Below are 21,676 nucleotides of genomic sequence, written 5' to 3'. Positions count from 1 at the left end.
ATTAGACAATTTAGTAGCCTATTATGTCGATAAAAAAGCCGTAGTTGTCTGATACAGGCAAACAAGTTGGAAACCAGAATGCAAATGTTACCCAAAGAAGAATATTATCATCACAACACAATGAGAATGTTATGATTTAAACATACCTAAGGAGGAAACAGTACTAGATCGCTTTTTCAGTGGTGGATGTTTAGTGCTATCCGTGGAAACCTTCCTGCTTGTCAGCACGACCATATTTTCTTCAGTCTGTCGATGTTTCAATAAAAGACTAATGATGTCTAAATGACCATTGATGACAGCCGCGTGCAGTGGAAAAGTCTGTTCTAAGGTGACCGGTATTGTGAGTTGCTTTGGAAATCGTTGGATGAGTTTGGCTGCCACCTAAAAAGATTTTCAGTGCATTGTGGTGTAACGAGCCGTACAATAAATAAGAAGTTCGCATAATCAACATAACATAATATACATCCTTCAGATTACCAATTCTGTGGGCAAGATTCGTGGTAATTAGACTAAAGAGTCTACTTCTTGCTTTTTGATGATTTTTGATGACGGCGAGTCCAGTAAAGTAGACTAGACAGGACTAGAACAAACAGAACAAAAGAACGCCACAATTCGAGATAACAAAAAACAACTCGTATTTGGAAAATAAGATTAGGAATGCGAGAAACCAACATAAAAAACAGATTTATAAAAGCTACTGTATCAATTAAAAAAGTTTGTACATTGCCATACCTCGTAATGTCCTTTGAAACAAGCAGCGTATAGAGGCGTGATACCAGAATCAGCATTCGAACGCCCGTCCGCTTGGTAATCCAGCAATAAATTTACGATATCTACGTATCCACCAAATGATGCTCTAGAAGGAGAATCAATATCAAGGGTCAGTAAAATACTGAAAGAATATTGTTTTATTATCAGATGCGAGAAATTTTAAGGATAACACGAATTTCGTATCATCGTCAAGGATGTATCATATAATTGTTAATACAAGAGCAAAATAGCGATAGAAAACCACTGAACTGTGGACCAGAGTGAGATCCATCCAACATTTGCATCACTAGTGCAGCTGATAGATTTTCATTTAAAGAAAGTTTTTTGCATTTTGGAGCTTAAAAAATAACAAGTCACATCTCTACAAATTACCTGTATAATAAGGTATTTGGTCCTCTGTAATATTTGTTGACAATGGAGTAAGGATCGGAGAGAGTTTGTAAGATTTCTCTCGCTTTCTCACAGTCACCATCGTCTATCACGTCGTACAACTCTGGTGGAAAACATATATAAACAATGAAGTGAATACAGTCGCTCTCATGTTGTCTTCTGACCAGCCACCAGAACCGTTGGAAAACCAACGGATCCGGCGAGACTCGAACTCACAACCATGCAACAACAACAACTTGGCATGGTTGTTACATAAGGGCAATATTCATGATATACAAACATTAGTTGATATGTCAAATACGAGTAAACAATCAATGCGAGCCACTGAAGTTATTAAGCCCGTTCAGGTCAAATCCTTATAATTTTCAAAATAGTAATTGGTTGATAGACTGGTCGATATTTTCGCATATGAGAGGGTTTAGACTTGTATTAATGAACGTTAATTTTAGTTATCTTTTTGCAGGGCTTTAAATGGGTTGTTAACCTGAGTATCTAGTCCATCTTGAGTTTATGACATTGCTTACATAATTAATATCTATCAGAAACTTTTTAGACAAGATTTCATCACCCGCTTCTTATGCAGTATAAATTTAATGATAATACCTTCACACATTGCAGCTTCGATCTCTTTTTTCCGTTGCACTGGAAAAAATAAAATTGCTTTTTAAGTCAAAAACATGTTTTATACAATCAAAGCTTTTTATTGTGTTTAGAAGATGCAAAAAATTAAAAGTTTTCTTTGTCAATCAACCGAACCTGAGTGGGCGCGATAATTATTCTTGCCCCTCAATTCAAACGGCTCGCTGGGGCATATGTTACAGATTCTACGCCCTAAAAAAATTTAGGCTAACCAGTAAATAATCTAACTTAATTGAAAATTATATTGAGACATCTGCTGAACTATTTCCATCTAAAACCACTTCGCACTGACGAAATCAAGCTCGCCTTAAAAAGAATAAATATTTGAAATCATTTCGAAAAAACCATCAAAAGAAAGAATTTGAAAGCATACTCATTTTTTTCAATATATAATCAGCGCATTTTTTACAATCATTCGTTACACCATCAATGGCTACATCTAAAGCCTTCTTTCCACGGCTATTCTTCAGATCCAAGTTGACTTCATACTCAAGAAGGGCTGCAAGACATCCCAAATGACCTCGTTTGGCTGCGTGATGCACTGGTGTCTACAAAAAAATGATATGAGACAAAAAATGTCAAATTTAATAGAGAATACTTGACAATTCCTCACATAAGCTTATTATGACAATTTCTCACAGTGACTGACGGATTATCAAAAGGATGTAGCTCATATCATATACAACTCTTACATAACTTTTTAAAAAAGTATTACTTTTTTATGAAAAAATCGTCAAATCAATTAGCAGCAGCAGCTGTTAGAATAGGATGTCACAAGTATTAAAAAACAACATTTTTATTGCAAAGTTGGCGCATAGAAAACCTTGACGTGTAGTATGATAGTTAAAGTGTTAGGGCTAGGTATTTCAATTTCTACAAGTGAAATTTGTTCGTATAAAATAATCTTTATCCACATCTGATGATCACCTTGTGCGTGAAACACCATGTGATGGTTGTTTTTTTTTAATTTTTGAAGAGAAATATATTAAATTGAGAGTGACAGTATGTATAAAATGAACTATTTCCAAGGCATTAAAACCATGAATGATTACAATTGTTTGAAATGGAAACAATGTACTTACACAACACTCATCTTCTATACCTGAGATGGTATTGGGGTCAGCTAAAAAGGTAAACCATATGTAATGCAAATTAGAAAATACCATTAACGTCTTTAAATGTTAAACATTCTTTTAGTTTAAACTGGATGTCATATGAATTGGAAGTGTTATTTAATCATACACTTTTACATACTATGAAAACATCTTTTTTGAAGTCTTCAGATGTTCTTAACTTTTTAAATTTTAAGCCTGAAAATGTTCTTCAAATTTTCTGAATTTCACCATTTTGTGAGTTATTTTGTGCAATTTCCTAAGTAATTGGGTGTTTGGAGTCTATGAAGCCTTAAAATGTTCTTCACTTGTTCTAATTATATATAGTTTCTTTCAAAACAAAAACGTGTAGTTTTGATAATATACCTCCTCGTTCTAGCAAAGCTTTGACACATCTGACACTGCCATGTGATGCAGCAGTGTGAAGAGGCGTGCGGCCTTCGGGATCCACACTCTTGACTGTTCCACTACCTCCAACATTTAGTAGATCAGTGATCAATTGATGTTGATCATAGATAGCTGCTTGGTGAAGTAATTCACCCTCATAGTTGAAGACCAGACCAAGTGTCAATGCATCATTGGGCTGTGGCATCTACAGAAAGACAATAAAAGATAGTTAAGAGTCACATAAACTGAATGGTAAAAAAGAAAGCAATTAATAAAGAAAAACACTCCTTGTTTTTAATAGCATTTATTGCTGTTGAAAGAGGTAAAAAACAAGTTTAAGTGTAGACAAGTAAAAATTCTGTCCTACTAAAAACCAACAATAGTTAGCTTATCCAGTCTTATTCATTATCTAAACCCTATGAAAACACCCCAAAAATGATTATATTCTAACTGTTGTATGTCGTTCTTTGAAGTACATCTTATACATTTTCTCAAAATTCATAACTTTGTGTCCTCAAAAAATTTGGTCGGCTTTGGATATTTTCATTCTATAGAAAATACTATGAATTGATTATATCCTAAATTATTTCTCCAATATTTTCAAAAAAGTTTTTTCACAAAGTCAACATCAGATTTAAAAGTACACACCTTCCTTTTTGATTGGCCCAAAAAGAAAAACTTCTTGTGAGTAAACAAAAAGGGGCGAGCTATTTTATTCCTCTATCATCGTCAAAACGTAAAATAAATATGGTAGCATTTCATAATAATTTGTAAAATCTTCTTGAATCTAATACCATATGTATCCCTCAAAAATCTTAACAGTCAGATATTAGCAAATCTATCAGTATGAGTATATCCTTTTCAAGCCTTTTCTTTCTTTATTTTTTTTTTAGTCACCACATTTTCCCATTCTTCAACGTAAGGAATTTCAGAAGAATTTCTAATGTTAAAAAGGAAAATAGGAAAATAAAAGAACTATAAGAAAAAAACAAAAAAAGGAGGGATAAACCCGATAAAAAAGAAAGACATGGTTTGAAGACGAAAAACCCCTCTTTAATTTTCACATAATGCTTCATGAATAATTCATTTGGGTATATGGAAAATATCCTTTCCCTCTTTCATGTTGATTATGATTTGATGATAGAAAAAGATGTGCTAATCAGAAAAACCAATAAAAATTATTTGTTGTCTCACTGAGATCATCAAAAAACAAAAACACAAAATAGATTTAGACTTCGTCTAGACCAAACATGTTGAAAGATTTGTATTTTCATAGATTTTTCCAGTCACTCTAAGCAGCAAGTTTAATAAAAATCTTGGTTGATTCTCCAAAAAGGAGATATTTAATATTGAGGGTTACTGAAAACTCGTCGTCTGTATATTGAATTTGATTATAACAGCATTACAACATAATAGATTTTAAAAGCAAACTTGTGTGTATGTGTAATAATTACGAAGTTATCCAGACTACTCTCAACTCGCAAGTTGCTAAAGTTTTAAAAATAAATAGATGGATAAATTCGAGATCTTTCATCATTTTAATTTGAATTAGTGGAGTCTGCAAAACACAACAATACTTCAGATGGTGATAAAAGCATAAATTTTCATTATGTGAAAGTTATCTTGTCAAAAACAACTAGTTTGAAAAATAGAAAAACATCACAAATGTTCAGGCCAAGCTTGGGCCAAAAAATCTCTTCTCCTGAACACACCTCGAACGTGCTCAGACCAAGTTTGGGTCATGTTCTGGACTTTTCAAGTTCGAAAATGCCAAGTGACCTGGGAAAGCTGAGGCAATACCATGGGTCGTTGGGAAAATTCATATATACCAGAAATATAAATTTTAAAAAAGGACTTTATTTTACTTTGCTCAGATGATGAATATATATCCCAAAATAATTTCCAGAATTGAGTATATACAGTATCATTGATAGGAATGTATGCAAGCAGACATCAGGTAGAAAACTTTTGAGGAATAAAACAGCAACAGGAAATAAATCAGACAGCACAATCTGGTTGGCAAACGATATCATCCCTTAGGATGCAAGTCACATTCTTCTGCCTTCAAAGTGGGGGCAAAAATTGTTCAGTTTTCTCCTCAATTCATGTGAAAATATATCCTCAGTTTGCTTTATCGCGAGTTCTAATACAAATAAGGGGCCAAAATTTTGTTAGTAAGTTAAGGCCTCAACTAAGAACAAGTCATTCAAATTTTGCGAGTTAATAATCATATTTGGTCAACTTTATATGCAGCTGAAATTTGAACATTAAGGAGAAAGGCCTTGCTATTATTAACAAAAAGTGATTAGGTCTTTTGGATTGGTAGATATTCATTTAAAAGTTCAAACTTAGATCGCATTGACCAATGAGGTTTTTATCCTCGATTTTAGGTACTTTTGGAAAAATATTGTGACATACGAGGACACCTTTGCAATAAATTATTAGCAGCTCACTAAAATTGTTCATAAACTAATTTAGATGTAAATTTTGAAAATCTACTGAAATCTACATAATTTTGAAGAAGAAACTAATCAATCAGATAGAAAAACAACTTTAAATTAGAAAAATGGGCAAGAAAATGTGAAAAAAATGTCCTCAACTTTTGCCACTTTATACGAAAAATATTTTTTCTTTTTAAAATTGCTTAAAATTTACGAATTTGCCCATTTATTAGATTGATTTTTCACTAAATCAACTTATCATCTTTCTAGAATAAAAAAGTCTTGGTTCAAAGAAAAAGAGAAAATTTCACTAATGTGAAATAAAGATTAAGGGATTTGGAGTGTGGGCCTATTTAAGTTTTGTTTTCAGTGGTTTCATTTTTGATTTCAAGCCATTATCTTAGCAACGGGGTGCTCACCCATAGTTACAGGGGTTAGTGCATAGAATCAAACAAAGAAAATTTTCTGAACCCCCCATTTCAATTAAAGCAATAAAAAGCAAAACTTTTCCCCGCACCAATTCTTCAAAATTAAAATATTTAAGATTTTAAAGTTCTTCTATTATTCTATGATTTTTTATGACACTTTGTTATGACAATCTAACTCTCACATCAAATTCCCGCTTTCTTCTGAGAATTGAAGATGCGAAGTCTACAGCCAATTCGATTGACTTCAAAATATGCCAATTTTGCCCTGATTGTCAATTATTTCGCATTCGATTGACAAAAATTTGGCAAATGTGGCAAAGTTTTTGAAACAAAAATGCCAAATAAAAAAGATGTGGTGAATCTGGCATTCTGGGCATTTTTGTAACTTACCTCCATACAAAACATTTTTCCCACGAGACCTGTGTTCTTTTCGATCCAATTTTGCCACTTTTGGCAAAGATTTAGAAAAATAGAAGACCTTTCAATGCTAAAGAAAAACAATGTCGATCAGCAATTTGATTGTTTTTAAAAATTGCCCGATCGTATAAACACTTCGTGCTCTACAAACGCCGACAGAAAACTACTGACAAAGCATCACAAAACGGAAATCAAAATGGCGGTGCAGCGGTGTAAGATTTTGCCACAAAACTGTGATCTTTTGACATTGAAATTGTGGATTTGGCAAAGTTGGTGAGTATGGCAAATTTTGAAGTCAATCAAATTGGCTGCTACAGTACACCTTAGGATCACAGAAGGGCTGAAATGCAGCAATCTTATTGTTGGAAATTAAATCAACAGCATTTTGTAGAAGAGACCACTTTCGTTTTTGTTGCACACTTTGATATAACTTCTAATGGGATTACTTGTCAATGTGTTGTGTCAAGTTGTCTGCACTGTCAGTGCATCACAAAGTGTGATATTTCGATAGCACGAAAGGGCATTAAAATAACAGTTTTTTTTAGTTTTGTCTCATTTACCCAAACGCTGAAAGCCTGCGTTGACTTAGGGCTCAAGACTAGAACCCCCAAATTGAGACATTTGACTGACCGAAAAAAAATTTATGATTATCAATTTTGTCGATTGTCAGAATTGTTTACTCGCTGAAAATACGCAACTTTCATTTTTTTCAGTTGTGCTTCATTTCAAAAATAACAAAGATGAAAAATTGCCATCAACCCTGTGAGTAAAAAGAGATATTCTAGTCTCTAGACTAGTCTCCTCCCCCCCCCCTTTATAAAGGGGGGGGAACCAATTTCCCAATTTTGAATTGGTGAGGGGGGAAATGAAAATTTGAATAGTAAAGGGGGGAAAAAAGAGGGGGAAAAACATCGATAGTTGGCAAATTTGGTGGGGGGAAGTGTGAAATCACTTCAATTTTATCTCAGCAACCAAGGTCAGTCCACATTATATCATGTGATTAGATCATAATTGAAAAATTAACCAATTTTCGTTCTATTTTGTCTAGTATTCCTTTTGCAGCAAAATTTTACGTTTGTGTCAGATTGAAATTTGAGAAATCTATACAGGTATATGGGGGGAAAATGATATTTTCAGAATTTTCTGGGGGGAAAGCAAAAAAGAGGGGGGAAACTAAAAAACTGAAAAGTCATAGGGGGAAAAAAAAGAGGGGGGAGATTTTAAAAAATCAAGAATTTGGTGGGGGAACAAACCCTGGAGGACACTATGCTAGACTAGTCTACGAAGAGTGCGCAGAGGATATAATATCTCGCAAATTAATATAGCGTTCACTTGCCTAATTACGGATATTACCTAATTCCAGACAACTTACCAACAGCTCTAACTAGTCAGTCAAAGAAGTTGGTTTTGCTTTTAAAAAGTGCACTTCTAGGGTACCATTATGATTTGATAGCTTTAATCGTTAACCAGGGCTGTTTATTCTGCAAATTACATAAGTTTGTTGTTTTCTTTAATCACCCTTGCGCTTTATCTTTGATTATCTCTGCAATCATGTCGGATAAGTTTGTATTATTTATGCTATGTTGAATTATGATAATTCATTTCAACTTTTAAGAAAAATTTCAAGTGGAAGTTTGCTAGATTTTGCAGAAAAGAGACCTTGTCCAGAATTAGGGACGAAGGTCTGTAATAAGGAACATTTTGATGTTTGATGTTTTTGTTTATATTCATTTAACCGCAAATGGAATATTTGAAATTTTAGTTTGGAAAGGTAGGGGAAAGGTTGAATTTTGTTCTTTTAACAAAAACGTTTTCATTTGATAATTTGTGCTTGAGATTTGATTGAAAACATTGAAAACTGTCTGGAATTAGGCAAGTGTACGCTAGCTATGCATAAAACTGACAAAATCCTTTCCTTTTATTCTTAGTTGACGTCACCATTGATCTTGGCTTGACAGTAAGAACAATGGAAAACCAAATTTGGCAATGCATAATTGTTATAAACGACTGAAAAAGTTTGTGTGACACAAAAATTGCACCATATGTGAATATTATAAGAATCTATTCTTAGAATATTAAAACATTTTATTACCCAATTGGGCGGTTCAAGTTATAGTCCGTTACTCTCCTGTGGACGACATAGATTTTCCGTAACAATTTACTTTTGAAAAACTTCAGGATTTCTGTAACATTCAAGATTTGTAATGGGAAAATCTTGGATTTTCAGATACTTTGCTCTTGGCAAGAAAATAGAGCAAATTTTAGGGATTTTTCGATACATATGACTAAATAATGAGGAAATATCCTGGATTTTCCAAAACCTTTTTTAAATTTCTCAGGATTAACAAGTGAGAAAAAAATCCAAAAAACCCTGTCGTCCACAGTGGTTAATGTTTTTTTTCTGGAACTGCCCCATGACGGTTCAACTCAACAATTCAGCACATCTTTTAACAAAATCAATTAAGAAAAAGGATGAAATATGTAAATAGGGAATTTGGCACACACGACATCCAAGCCAAGAATTTGAAAGTACTCATCATTTGCAATTTTTGAACTTTTCTCTTACCTCAGGGATTGAATTAGCGTATCGCATTTCATGCGTTTTTGGATTACTTATATACAAGCTAAAAATTGAAAATTGATCCATTTTAGGATCACAAAATTATGCTTATCAAAAAATTGCGATGCACTTTCTATTCCTTATTTCGATGCCTGTACCCAATAGTTCAGACGGTACTTATCGATAAATTGATCGAAGTAATTGAACAACCAATTATCGATTAACAATCGAATGTCCAGTACCGTAAGTTGATCTAATCTCGACATCCCTCTTCTAATTCCGACACCCTTCTTAAGAGACATGAATAATATGAAAGCTTGAATCACTGATTGAAAAAGGATTATTCCTCACTGACCACTAAGCAAAGAAAAACAATTTTGACCTTTCTATCAATTTTAGCTGATAAAAAGGGTGTCAGTATTAGATGAGGTTCAATCACTTTCTTAACAACCCTTCGAAGACTCGATAGACCTTTTTTAAAGAGGCGGCAGCCATGTTGAATAATTATATACTCCAGCATAAAAACAAAGATACAGCCATACACAATTTCTAAAATATGCATGATACAGTAATTATGCATGGCTGTATCATTGTTTTTATGCTGGAGTACATAATTATTCAACATGGCTGCCTCTTTAAAAAAAGGTCTATAACCGTTTGAGTACTTTGATTGTTATTGATTACTTTCGATAACTTTGATAAACTCGAATAACTTTGACAACTTTGATAACTTTGACAACTTCGATAACCATTTTGATTACTTCGATAACCATTTACTATGATATGTCTTTAAAAGAAAAACCAAAAAATTTACCTAAAACCAAAGCACAAAAGATGCCATGAAGATTGACCCCTTATTTCCCAGCCATTTTCCCGCCATGTTATGTGCCTTACCTCAAGTGTGTGGGTTTCCTCAAGTAACTCAAATTGCGCATTCTGATTGCTACAATTCACTACAATCAAGCTTTTCATCCTTTGATGTTCTACGGACCTCAATTTTGGAATCTAGGAACCTGTTATAAGACTGCGGGTTTATCTCTCTCAGGATTTTCCTCTCTTCTGAAGAAGAATCTGATAAACAGGGAATGATTTTAATTATTTTCTTGAACCTTTTCTGTTATATGTATTATATTAGGTTTTAGTTTGTTTTTTGACTATGTAATACTTTGTAAGACTTTTGGTTTTAATCTTTTATTTTACTCCTTTTTTGGTGTAAACAATTTTTTGGTGTTGCGTCTATGCGCATTTTCGTCCTTCATTTTGACCACCATTTTTTTAATAAGGATCTTTATAAAATAGGACTTTATATTATTATTTTTCTGCTGTCGAAAACATTAGTTATTTTTCTCTATTTCCCTGAAGCTAGGTAATTGATGTTAAGCCCTTATGGTTTTTTATTTGCTTTACTGTGAGTGGCTTTTAGAAATCCTCATATAGGATATTTCTACTCACAGTTTGTATATTTTACGCAAGTTCGTATCCATTGTGAAAAAATAAATAGAAATTGAAATTGAAATTGAAGAAAAGGAAAAGGAAAGTGGTTTTCACCATGATTGGTGATTATTTTGATGCACTGCTACTCCTACTGGAAACATATTTGATAAAATCGAAGGCTGGAAAGTACTCAATATTGTCAATACAATCGAAGGTATTCAATATGATCAAATGTAATCGAAAAGTAATCGAAATGATTGAACAAATTGAAAATGGTCGAAGAAAATGCCATAATATGCCAGGCGTAGTTAATCGATATAATCGATAATCTTGAGTAATCGATAAATAATCGATAAGTAATCAATGGATTAGATATCGATTAACCGATAGAATCGATAGGTAATCGATACTCAAGATTTTTTCAAAGCTCGATTATTTATCGATCAATTTTGTCATCGATTGCTTATCGATTATAGATCGATTATACTTCGATTAAATTAAGTATCAATTAAAAATCGATCGGCTATCGATCACAGCTTTTGATCGATTACATATTGATCAAAAATTGATTAATCATCGATCAAATAGTTCATCCATCAACTATCGATTCGTGATCGATTATTTATCAGATTTTAGGGAGTGGTACTTTAATTGGATTAACTTTCGCCTTCGCGAGAGTAAATTTCTCGATTTCTCTAATTTTCGCCATTTTCGCGGTTAGTGTAAAACGCCGGTCACAGGTCGCAGGTCACAGGTTACAGGTCACAGGTCAACAAAGTGCAGATCGGAAAAAAGATAATAAGATCATAACATATACATAACATAAAAAAAAAATTTAAAATTACATAACATCAATACATAACGCATTAAATTACAAAAAAGTAATACATGTTATTTAGATATTATAAAATGACAATTGAATAGAATAACAACCTAGTGACACTTACTTACAAAAATAATGACAAAATCATAAAATATGATGCCTAACAAGACAAAAGCACGAAAAATATTTATTATACAAAATGTGATGTGGATGGTGTGAATGGATAAAAAATGGCAACAAACAGAAGCTTGCAAGTCCCTAAGAGAGTGGTTTTAGAAGGATGGAACTAATTAATTATTCATTTATTATTTTAATGTCTTAATGACAATTTTTGACAAAAATATTAACAGAATCATAAAATATGCTGCAAGAAAAGACAAAAACACGAAAAATATTTATAATACAGAATGTGATGTTGATAGTGTGAATGGATATAAAACGGCACCAATCAGAAGCTTGTGAGGTCTCTAAGATAAGAGAGTGGTTTTAGAAGGATGAAACTAATTAATCATTCAATTGTTATTTTAATGACTTAATGACAATTTTCGACAAAAACATTAACAGAATCACAAAATATCATGTCTTACAAGAGAAAAACACCAAAAATATTTAGGGAAGAAAAAAATTAGAGTTTTTGGCTTTGCCAAAAAAAACGCCTAGTCAAAATTTTTTCATCTTCGCAGGATCCATTCCCAACCTCAAAATACATCTTTTTGTCTAGGGGTTTGGCCTAGATTCGCTTTCGTTTTGTATAATTTTATAATGACGTATAAGGTAGCGTAATGCATGCAAAAATAATATGATAATCTTCTTGTTTTTATTTTCAGGTATGTCGCCAAACATTGACGTCATTGTGTATGGATTTAGCATGAACAATAGGACCAACAGACTCGACAAAAGGAACAAACAATAAGACAAACCGAGAATCTTACGATGAGGGCGTTTTGTCTCCGCCTGATATCACGCCCATAGAAGACGCTGTTTAAAAAGTGGGGGTAAAATTAGTAAGTAATAGCTTTTGTAAGTGTTTATTTCGCGAAATATATAACCATTTTCTAATATGATCTACAAACTAGCATTTCTAGAATTTTGATAATGGAAACTTAAATATATAATGAAGTAAAAAAAACATACCATTTCAATTTTACTTATACGTTTAACCCCGGAAAAATTATGTATTACATTTCCCGACTTGCTAACTCCCAGAGGAATTCCGATTGTAAACACGACCCACGGCATGGCCTGAACATGTTCAGGCCTCTTGATTAATACTTTTTTTAAATGGCCCGCGCGTGGACCGCGCAGTTTCGGACCATGTTCAGGCTAGATTTTTGAAAACTTGCTACGATCGCGCGTGTAATTTCAGGACCCAATATTTATATTTTAAATTCCTTATTTTAGCAAACAAATTAAAAAATCTTCATCTTTATTCAAATATATATTGTTCAAATATAAAAGTTAATCATCTATTTTCCAATTAAGTTAGGAAAATTATTAAAACGAATGATTTGAATCTTACATAATATGGTCTTCTTTTTATTCTTTATCCGGTTACCAAAGCCTTTTGTTCGTATAGCTTATGTTTTTATAAAAAAGATTTAACAGTCGCACTTTATTCGTTCTAATGTTAAAAACTACTTCACTAAACCTGCTGTAAATCTGGCGGATAGGGAAGTGAAATCGAGGGATCGAAGTTGCGGTTATATATGGCCCGAACATGGCCCGAGCAAATCTGTATCAATTGTAAATACATGGCCCGAACATGGTCTGAACAAAATGTTCGGGCCGATTCAATAATACTTTTTTGTTGCCCGAGCATGGTCCGAACAGGCCCGAACATGTTTGGGCCATAGACCAATTCACTGTGATGTCATTATGTTTTGGTTTGTCTTGTTTAGTCTAGAAAAGCTGCATTGAAATACAGGATAATTGAGACAAATGCCCCCAACTTTTGCCCCCAACTTTTGTCTCTTTTACCTTGGTTTTCAAGCTGAAGATCTTAAACAAAAGTGAGACCAAGCGAGATCACAAAAACAAACCAAAACAAGTAAGAAGTGGTCTATGCCGTGGGTCGTTTGTAAACCCGATTGGTTAATTTCGGAACATCTTCATAATGGCAGATAATTTAGAAGTGTCTAGTGGAAAGGTCGTGTGAATTTTTTGATGTCAATATTAATTTTGTTGGTTGATGGCTTGTTGAATTTGGCAAGAAAAAAGTAAACAGGTATAGCTTTTTCTAACCAAGGATCTGGGGGATTCGAGCAACACTGTTATTAATTCAAAAGCGGGCATTTATTCAATGTAATACGATCGGTATGAGATTTGGCGCACTCCAGAAATTTTCTTTACTTCATTAAATACCTTATCTTGGCCCTTTTTACGCCGGACCTTATTAGCATTATTTTTGGGCTCGTTGGTAGAATAAGGGCCGGCGTAAAAAGGGCCGGTAATGTAGACAATAGTTGGTCATGATCGATATATAATCGATAACGATACGTGATCGAAGTTAAGTAAATAATTGATAAGTAATCAATGCATGAACGATAAGTAATCGATAATTGTTAACAATCGATACATGATTGATAAGTAATCGATAGGTTGTATGTAGTCAATATGTGATCGATAAGTAATCAATAGCTTGGAAATAATCGATCGCTGATCGATACTCAAGATTTTTTGAAGGTCTGATTACCTATCGATTCTATTGGTTAATCGATATCTAATCCATCGATTACTTATCGATTATTTATCGATAACTCAAGATTATCGATTATATCGATTAACTACGCCTGGAATATGGAGTTGAGTAGGAGTATTCGATAACCAATAAAATTGATACCGTAGGACGGGGTGAATCGGATACCCGGGGTGAATCGGATAATTTGTTTAATCGCCTCTCATACTTCACTGACGATGTCTTTTTCCATTTTGTTTTCAGATCCCGATCACTGATTGATCAAGCTATCGGAAAAATATGGCTTCGAAGATTTGGAGCATGTTCTTCGGAAATTGAAGAAGAAAACCTTCTGATTTTCGGACCCTTTTTTGAAATGCCGAATAAGAAATAATGAAGCGACCGTGATTGGAGAGTCCTTTGGCATTATGTTCTACGAAAGCCAGTTGTATACACAATCTTTGGTTCACTAAACGAAAAACAATGTCTATTCTTCGTATTTTCATTCTAAAGTCGCGTTAAAACGCGAATCGCCCATTTGCGCCCCAAGTTGAAGGCGTTGTTAATTGATACGTAACCGAGAAATGGAAAGGAGTTAATTATTGAATAATTAAAAATATCAAATGCCGTCATCATGTCATTTTTAATTACTGCCACACTATCCCAAGAGGCTTGTTAAGTGTTCAGAGTAGCTAGGAATAAATGTTCAAATGTTAATAGTCACTCATTGTTCATGTGAATACAATGTCATTGTATATTTTGTATGGTGATAATTTAGGAGTTTATAATGTTATGTATTATTTTCCAGAAGAAAATAGTGGGACGGGCAGGCTTCGGCATAAGAAAAAAGAAGGCGTGTGATCGTCGCACGCCTACATAGTAATTTTTAGTAATTTAGGCGTGCGAATCATGGCACGCCTCATTTTCTTTAGACGTGCGATCGCGTGCGATCGTTTTTTTATTTTATTTTATAAACATCGTTAACAATGATGAGGCACAAACTTTTGAACAATTCCTAAGAATGATCTTTCTTTTATCTACATAAAAACTAGACAACAGGAAAGAAGAAAGTGTATATTCAATCTTCATATTTGAAAAACAAAAACAGAAACCAAAAGAGCACTGAATAATCAAGAAGGAGAATACTTTACTTTAGGAAAACAAATGAGAAGAAGAATCATGCAGCAAAAGTAACTTTTAAGAAGAGCTAGTTTATTGTCATAAACCAACGACCTCGTAAACATAGCATGCGAGAGGGAAGGAAAAAGATTTGAGAGAGGAAAAATCATACAGCAAAAGTGATTTTTTTTAAAAGGTTTTAGAGAGACGAAAAATCGTGCAGCAAAAGTTATTTTTGAGAAAGGCTTGTTTATTGAAGACCAAAGCATAGTATGAGAGAAAGAGGAGAGAGAAGATGTGTATCCATTAGAGTAACTTTTTTATAAGAAATTTTGTATACATATAGCAGTTTGAAAGAGTAAAGGAAAGTTTATCTTTCATCTATTTGGTTCTTATGATTAAAGTAGAAAATGATATTTGATCTTCTTTCAACAAGCAGAAAAAATATTTCTAGAATAAATTTTTGCATGTGCGATTGATCGCACGCCTCGCTAGGTTTTCATGATTTATGGCGTGTGATAAATTGCACGCCTAAAAGGCTTTTAGGCGTGTGCGGAGGCGTGCGCGTGCGATCGCACGCCTAATATGCCGAAGCCTGGACGGGTATAGCCTGGATATCCAGACCGTAAACTATTTCACCGTCTAGTTTTTTATAATGTTGTCTCTGTTTTACGGTCTGGTTCAAGTAACTGCTCTGCAGGGATATCTGTCCCTGCATATGCGAGTGTATCTAATTGGTCAGTACCCGTCCAGTCACTGAACAGAATTTTCGCGGGATTTTCGTTATTTTTCGATGCGCGCGCATAATTTATGGAAAAAGCTGACATTGCAAAAAAAGATAAACAAATGAAAATGAAAACACAGGTTCATTTCTAAACAAAATGGCTGATGGAAAGGAGCCTTTATGAATGTGGCTGACGTTTGGATGTAGTTTAAAGTAGTTTTGAAAGGCTTTTGAGTATGTATAAAAGAGGTTTTATGGTAAGTAATTATGTGTGTCTACCTGGGTTTCCAAAGTTTTGAGATTCTGTCAACAAGGGTTCACTCCCAGACTGTGCCATTCAAACTGTACCATACTGTTTTAGTTGCACCAGACTCTAAAATTTTAGAAACTTTGTATGTTGAGGTAAGAGTGTTTTTTTCTGAAATTTTGAGTCTGGATACCCAGGCTAGGACGGGTAAGGCTACAAACACTTAACAACAAGATAAGAATAATTACTTTGTGAGAATTGCATGAATTCAAATTACAGTCTGGGAAATCCTCTCAATTGCACGCTTATGTTCCGAGGGCGTAAGCGCGCAATTACATGGTTATAATTTACGCCCGCTCCCACCCCGGTTGAAATTGCTTAGGGATTTCAAGGGGTTCAGAATTCTCTAATTCGGGCGAAGGCATGGTTTAACGGGCAATCCATTTTTACGGAATCTTCTTCTACGATAAATTTTGAGTAAAACTGCCCTAGGCTTTTGAAATTCAACAGAGCTTTCGGAAGGAATTGCGTGTCAAAAATATAGGAAATTTTAAAGCGTGCAATTGCACGCTTCTTACCGCAAACACAAAAGTCGTCACCCGTCAATCTTGCTTAACGCTTACCGCCCGTTTCAGAACAATTTCGATAAAAATTCTGCCATTTTGATAACTGTGCAATTGCGCGCTTACGGCCTCGGAACATAAGCGTGCAATTGAGAGGATTTCCCAGACTGAATTATAACTTCGGCAAAATTTTTGAAAAATGGCATTGCTCCACCACAAAATATAGAGAGTGTTTGTTTATGTTCCAAATGGCGCCCCGTCAAATTCTATCCACTTCACCCGAAAAGAGTGACTCGATTTTCTTGTACTCGATTGAAGATTGTTCCTCGTAGAAGAAACTTTTGAAAATGAAATTTTCGAAACTCGCGAATTAGACCAGGACCCTGCCGACGCACCGGACTGTCCGGTGTATTTGTCCGGTGGCAAAAGTATCCTCTCGCTACACCGGACGCAATAAGTCTGGTGTCAGTCCGGTGTTGCATACAGGGAATTTTGGACGCCGGACATTTATGAAACAAAAAATTAAGAAACACCGGATGCACCGGACTGGTCATGTCCGTTGTTTTGATTGTCCGGTGGGAAAAAATATCCTTCTCCGACACCGGACATCCGACTTCCTTAAGTCTGGTGTAGAACTTGTCCGTTGGTAAAAAAAATTCTAATTTTACACCGGACTTTCGCGTGTCCGGTGCTCGTTAAGTCCGGTGCGTCGGCAGGGTCCTATTATTAGACCCCACTCGTCAAGTTCTGTGGTATAATTAGGTGGTAAATCTCGTCGGGAAGAGGCAATTTGCCTAAAACCTTCCAATTCTATTCGATTAACCCCGTCCTACGGTACCGTAAGTTGGTCTAATGTCGACATCGGTCTTCTAATTTCGACATCCTTATATTATTTAAAGATATGAATGACAGGAAGGTTGGAATCGCTGATTGAAACTTATTTTTTTTTGCTATAAAGCAATCAGTTGAGGAGTCCATCAGTGATTCCGACCTTCCTATCATTCCTATCTCTAAAGAAGGATGTCGAAATTATTAGAAGAGCGGATATGTCGACATGTCGGCCAACTTACGGTAGGGAATAATGATTGAATCGAAAAAAAATTGGGAAAAAAATTGACATAATATAAAAGCATAAAATCTATACCTTTCAATCTTTAGGGTAAATTGTCCTTTGGTTTCTTGAGTTTTTCATTTTTTGAAATCTCTGAGCTGGGTGCTGTGCTGATGGGAGTCCCTGTGCTGATCTTCGACCTTTTTTCTGCTTCTCTCATCTCTTTCAAGTTTCACTTTCACTTTCTTTCAGTCGGGTCAAACTGTATCTCGCATTACTCCAAAAATTCTACCTTCTCATCTCAGTCGAAACACATATCATAGCGACGTTACATCTACTTGTAGTTGTTCAGTGATATATTATAGCAACACCCGACTGAACTTTTGATTTTTTATCCCGATTATGATAAAAACGGGGAAATAAAAATCCAGGGAGTTTTTTTAGGGAACTGGAACGGATTGAAAGTGCCACGCCTAAAAATAGGTGAAGCGTGTACCGTCTCCGATCGAGGGGCACTCAACCTGAAACCTGGGGACAAAAATTGGAACCTGAGTAATTTGGGTGAAATTACAGCCGAGCGAGTTACAGTCAAAAATTTATGATTGGCATTTGATTTTGGTGGTGGTGGACGTCACCAACCACACCTCGCCCATTTCAAATTTTAATATTTATCCCAGATTCCCAACCAAATCCGGATAGCAAAGATCAAAGCATTGCACCAACATGGTCCAGATTTTCTTACGGAACCACCATGGCCTTTAGTAGAGTATTCACGTTTTTTTCATATGGAAACATCCAAAAATTTTGAAGCCTTTCGGATGTTTTAAACCCCTTGAGTTTTAAGCCTAAAAGTACTCTTAAAATGAAAAATTTATGTTCTTAATTTTACCGTTTTTCACGATTATGTTCATTAGAAATTGAGTGTTTTACACACTTACAAAGGCACTTTGGAAGGCTGAAATGAAGTACTCTAGCCAGGGCTTAGGCTGTAAGCTGACAGCGTGGTACTGGAACTTTAGTTAAGCTTATTCTGAGCTCCATAAGGGGCTGAGCTTGTTCCCAATGGTCCTAATCCTCATGGGTTACTCCAATGCAAAGATTTAGACTCATTCCCCTCGCAGGGGCAGAATCGACGAATTTTCACTAAAATAGCTTGAAATTTCTGACGTCAAATACAAAACTGAACGGTTGTCATCTGAAAAATGCACAAAGATTGCGGAAAAAATCCAGGAAAATAATCAAAAATCACCATCAATAAACGACTTTTGCAGCCCGTCAAAGTGCTTCAGAAATGAAGAAAACGTATTTCTTTGTGTGTTTTAGTCAGAGAGTTGTTGTAATACATTTTTTTGCTCAGAATTTCATGCTCTATCAGATGGTACCAATCGTTTATTTTGACTTTTGAAAATCAGCTATTTCTCTACTCCTTTTTTCCATTGCAGTTTTGCCTATGGCGTCACTATTTTGGCCATAAAAAGTTTTCCCGGGTCTAATCCGCGTCCTCCCTCTCAAAAATATATTGTAATATACTGTTCTTTTGAATGGACTAAAAATGGCTAGGTCGTAGAAAAGATGTCACGGAACCCAAGGCTTGGCCCCCTACAGCCGATATAATTCGATTCAAAGTTTAAGCATTGAAAAATCTAAATTTTTTTTAGAACGTCAAGGAGTTAACGAGCCAGGAAACGATTTTCAAAGCTAATTTTTGCTTATGGAAAACTAGTTCGACCCTTTCTGGTTGCATTTGAGTGACTTTTAAGCTATCAAAAATAATTCTGGCTTAATAGTTTTCATAGAAGAGGTTACAAATACTCGGGTAACTTAATGCATGTCCCAAAAATGCATTAATTTTTCCGCCCCAGTTCCAGTCCCTAAACCATAAAAAATTATACATTTTTGGAAGCGTATTTGAATGTAGAATACCGTATTCGGTGTAACTTAAATTCTATCGAAGCAGAATTTGAGTTTTTTTAAGAAAACGTGATTATGACGTCATTATTTATGACGTCATAATTTTAAAATGTTGAATATCTCAAGAACCAATACTCAAAGCTTTATGGAATTTTGACCAATGATAGAACTCATCAAGAGGAGAAGAATTCTTTTTAAAAAATTTGAAAATTTGCTGATGTCAGCATTTTATCCTAAAAATTCGAATTCTTGCAATTTCTGCTGACGTCATTAGTTTTCGGAAATACTTCCAAAACTTTTTGAAACATCTCAATGTACTTTATCACTGGTCCAAATTTCATAAAGTTTTGATTTATATTTCTCGAGATATTCAACTTTTTGTATTTATGACGTCATCAATCATGACGTCATAATCAGGTTTTCTTAAGATATCTCTAATTATACTGTGAAAGAATTTAAGTTACACCGAATACGGTATTCTACATTCAAATACGCTTCCAAAAATGTATAGTTTGTTATGGTTTAGGGACTGGAACTGGGGCGGAAAAATTAATGCAATTCTGGGACATGCATTAAGTTACCCGAGTAGATAAAATTACGAGATCCAACGAATATATAATTAAATCAGACCATGCACTTTCTGTTTATCCAAGAAAATTTCTTATTACAACAATGCAAATAAATATGTCACACAAATGCCTAAAAAAAGTCATAATCATGATGTAATTTGACGAACTGCATTCTTCAAATTCTTCATGAAAATATTTTGAGTTATTCAAATCTTCTGTTGTTTTTTGTTTTGTTTTTTATTTTGTGCAATTACATTTCATTACAATTCAGATGATTATGATTATGGCGATTATGGACGCAGGTGATTTTTAGGACATGATTCAACAAAATACAGGTTGACAGATATAACCCTCGAAAAGCTCTTTCCGAAAAACCCAAACCTTATATTTCACTTCAACAGGCCATAAATAATGCATTTAAGGTTTTGACATTACCACTTTCAAAAATACCTGAAAGTTGACAGAAGGCGAGTAAACATACTCTCGGGTACCTAATAGCCGGGGGGTTTGGAATAAGCAGGGGGGTTGGAAAAATTCTCAAAAATTAATAAACGGGGGGGGGGGGTTGGAATAAAAATGTCCTGGGTGGAAATTTTTTGAAAAGGAGGCTAATACAGCAGAATTAGGACAAAAGAGGGAACTTTCAAAAAAAAATTCCCAAAAATCAATAAGCGGGGGGGGGGGTGGAATAAGAATGTCCTGGGTGGAAAATTTTCGAAAAATTAATTAGCGGGGCCCCCCCGGCTATTAAGTACCCGAGAGTACTTAATCTTAATATCAAATCATAAATATATAACTCAAATAAAATCTGTTGAAATAACTTACAGTATAAATTATCCAATAAACGCCGTAGGCGAAGTGATCACGAAAGGACTTGCAAAAGCTCTCAAAACTGAATGAGAAAATGTAAGTCCCATTTCAACTAAAAACCTGCAACTCTGGACGCTTTGTCAAGTCAATATAAATAAGCTCAAACCGTCAATACTGAAATAAAATAACCCTTAAGTACACTATCCAAATATATATAAAATGAATCCGTCAAAATCTCAATAAAAAAATTGTTGTAAATAATTTGCTGTAGGTGGGTTAAAAATTGAGCGTAAATAAAAACCTCTTAATATTACTATGTACATTAGGCGAGACCGCGAGACCAATTCAATTTGTTGTGCTACTGTACTTAATTTTGGCTTAAATAAAAAAAATAATGATATTGAATTTCAACTACAGTACAATAGAATAAAATTTGAATATGATAAAGCTGAAAATGAATTCAAAAAATTGAAAAATTTAGAAAATCAAGCATTCCATACACTAAAATCTTATTATGATCTTCATCGAACATAAAAATAATGAATTGTTGATCCAGATATTTTTTGGAAAATATTTTCGGTACCTTACCAACCCTGATAAATGAAA

The 21,676-nt window shown here is 34.4% G+C and overlaps 1 protein-coding gene across 2 annotated transcripts in view; it reads right to left on the bottom strand.

Annotated features, from left to right (window-relative positions):
- Positions 1-18,020, bottom strand: part of LOC136799965 (leucine-rich repeat serine/threonine-protein kinase 1-like) — a 43,586-nt gene extending 25,566 nt beyond the window's left edge. For both annotated transcript variants that reach the window (XM_067056584.1, XM_067056585.1), the window contains exons 1-8: positions 17,874-18,020; positions 3,279-3,504; positions 2,883-2,923; positions 2,174-2,348; positions 1,765-1,803; positions 1,144-1,264; positions 733-856; positions 147-381 (exon numbers count right to left, since the gene is read on the bottom strand). In XM_067056584.1, coding sequence (XP_066912685.1) covers positions 147-381; positions 733-856; positions 1,144-1,264; positions 1,765-1,803; positions 2,174-2,348; positions 2,883-2,923; positions 3,279-3,504 — 961 coding nt within the window. In that variant the 5' untranslated portion in view covers positions 17,874-18,020. The remainder of the gene's footprint in view (positions 1-146; positions 382-732; positions 857-1,143; positions 1,265-1,764; positions 1,804-2,173; positions 2,349-2,882; positions 2,924-3,278; positions 3,505-17,873) is intronic.
- Between the last annotated feature and the right edge of the window lie 3,656 nt (positions 18,021-21,676).

The sequence above is a fragment of the Clytia hemisphaerica genome, unplaced genomic scaffold, assembly GCF_902728285.1.
Source record: "Clytia hemisphaerica strain Z4C2 unplaced genomic scaffold, Clytia hemisphaerica genome assembly, whole genome shotgun sequence".
Taxonomy (NCBI): Eukaryota; Metazoa; Cnidaria; class Hydrozoa; order Leptothecata; family Clytiidae; genus Clytia; species Clytia hemisphaerica.
The sequence above is the reverse complement of the archived record's forward strand: the minus strand, read 5'-3'. Positions and strand labels throughout refer to the sequence as shown.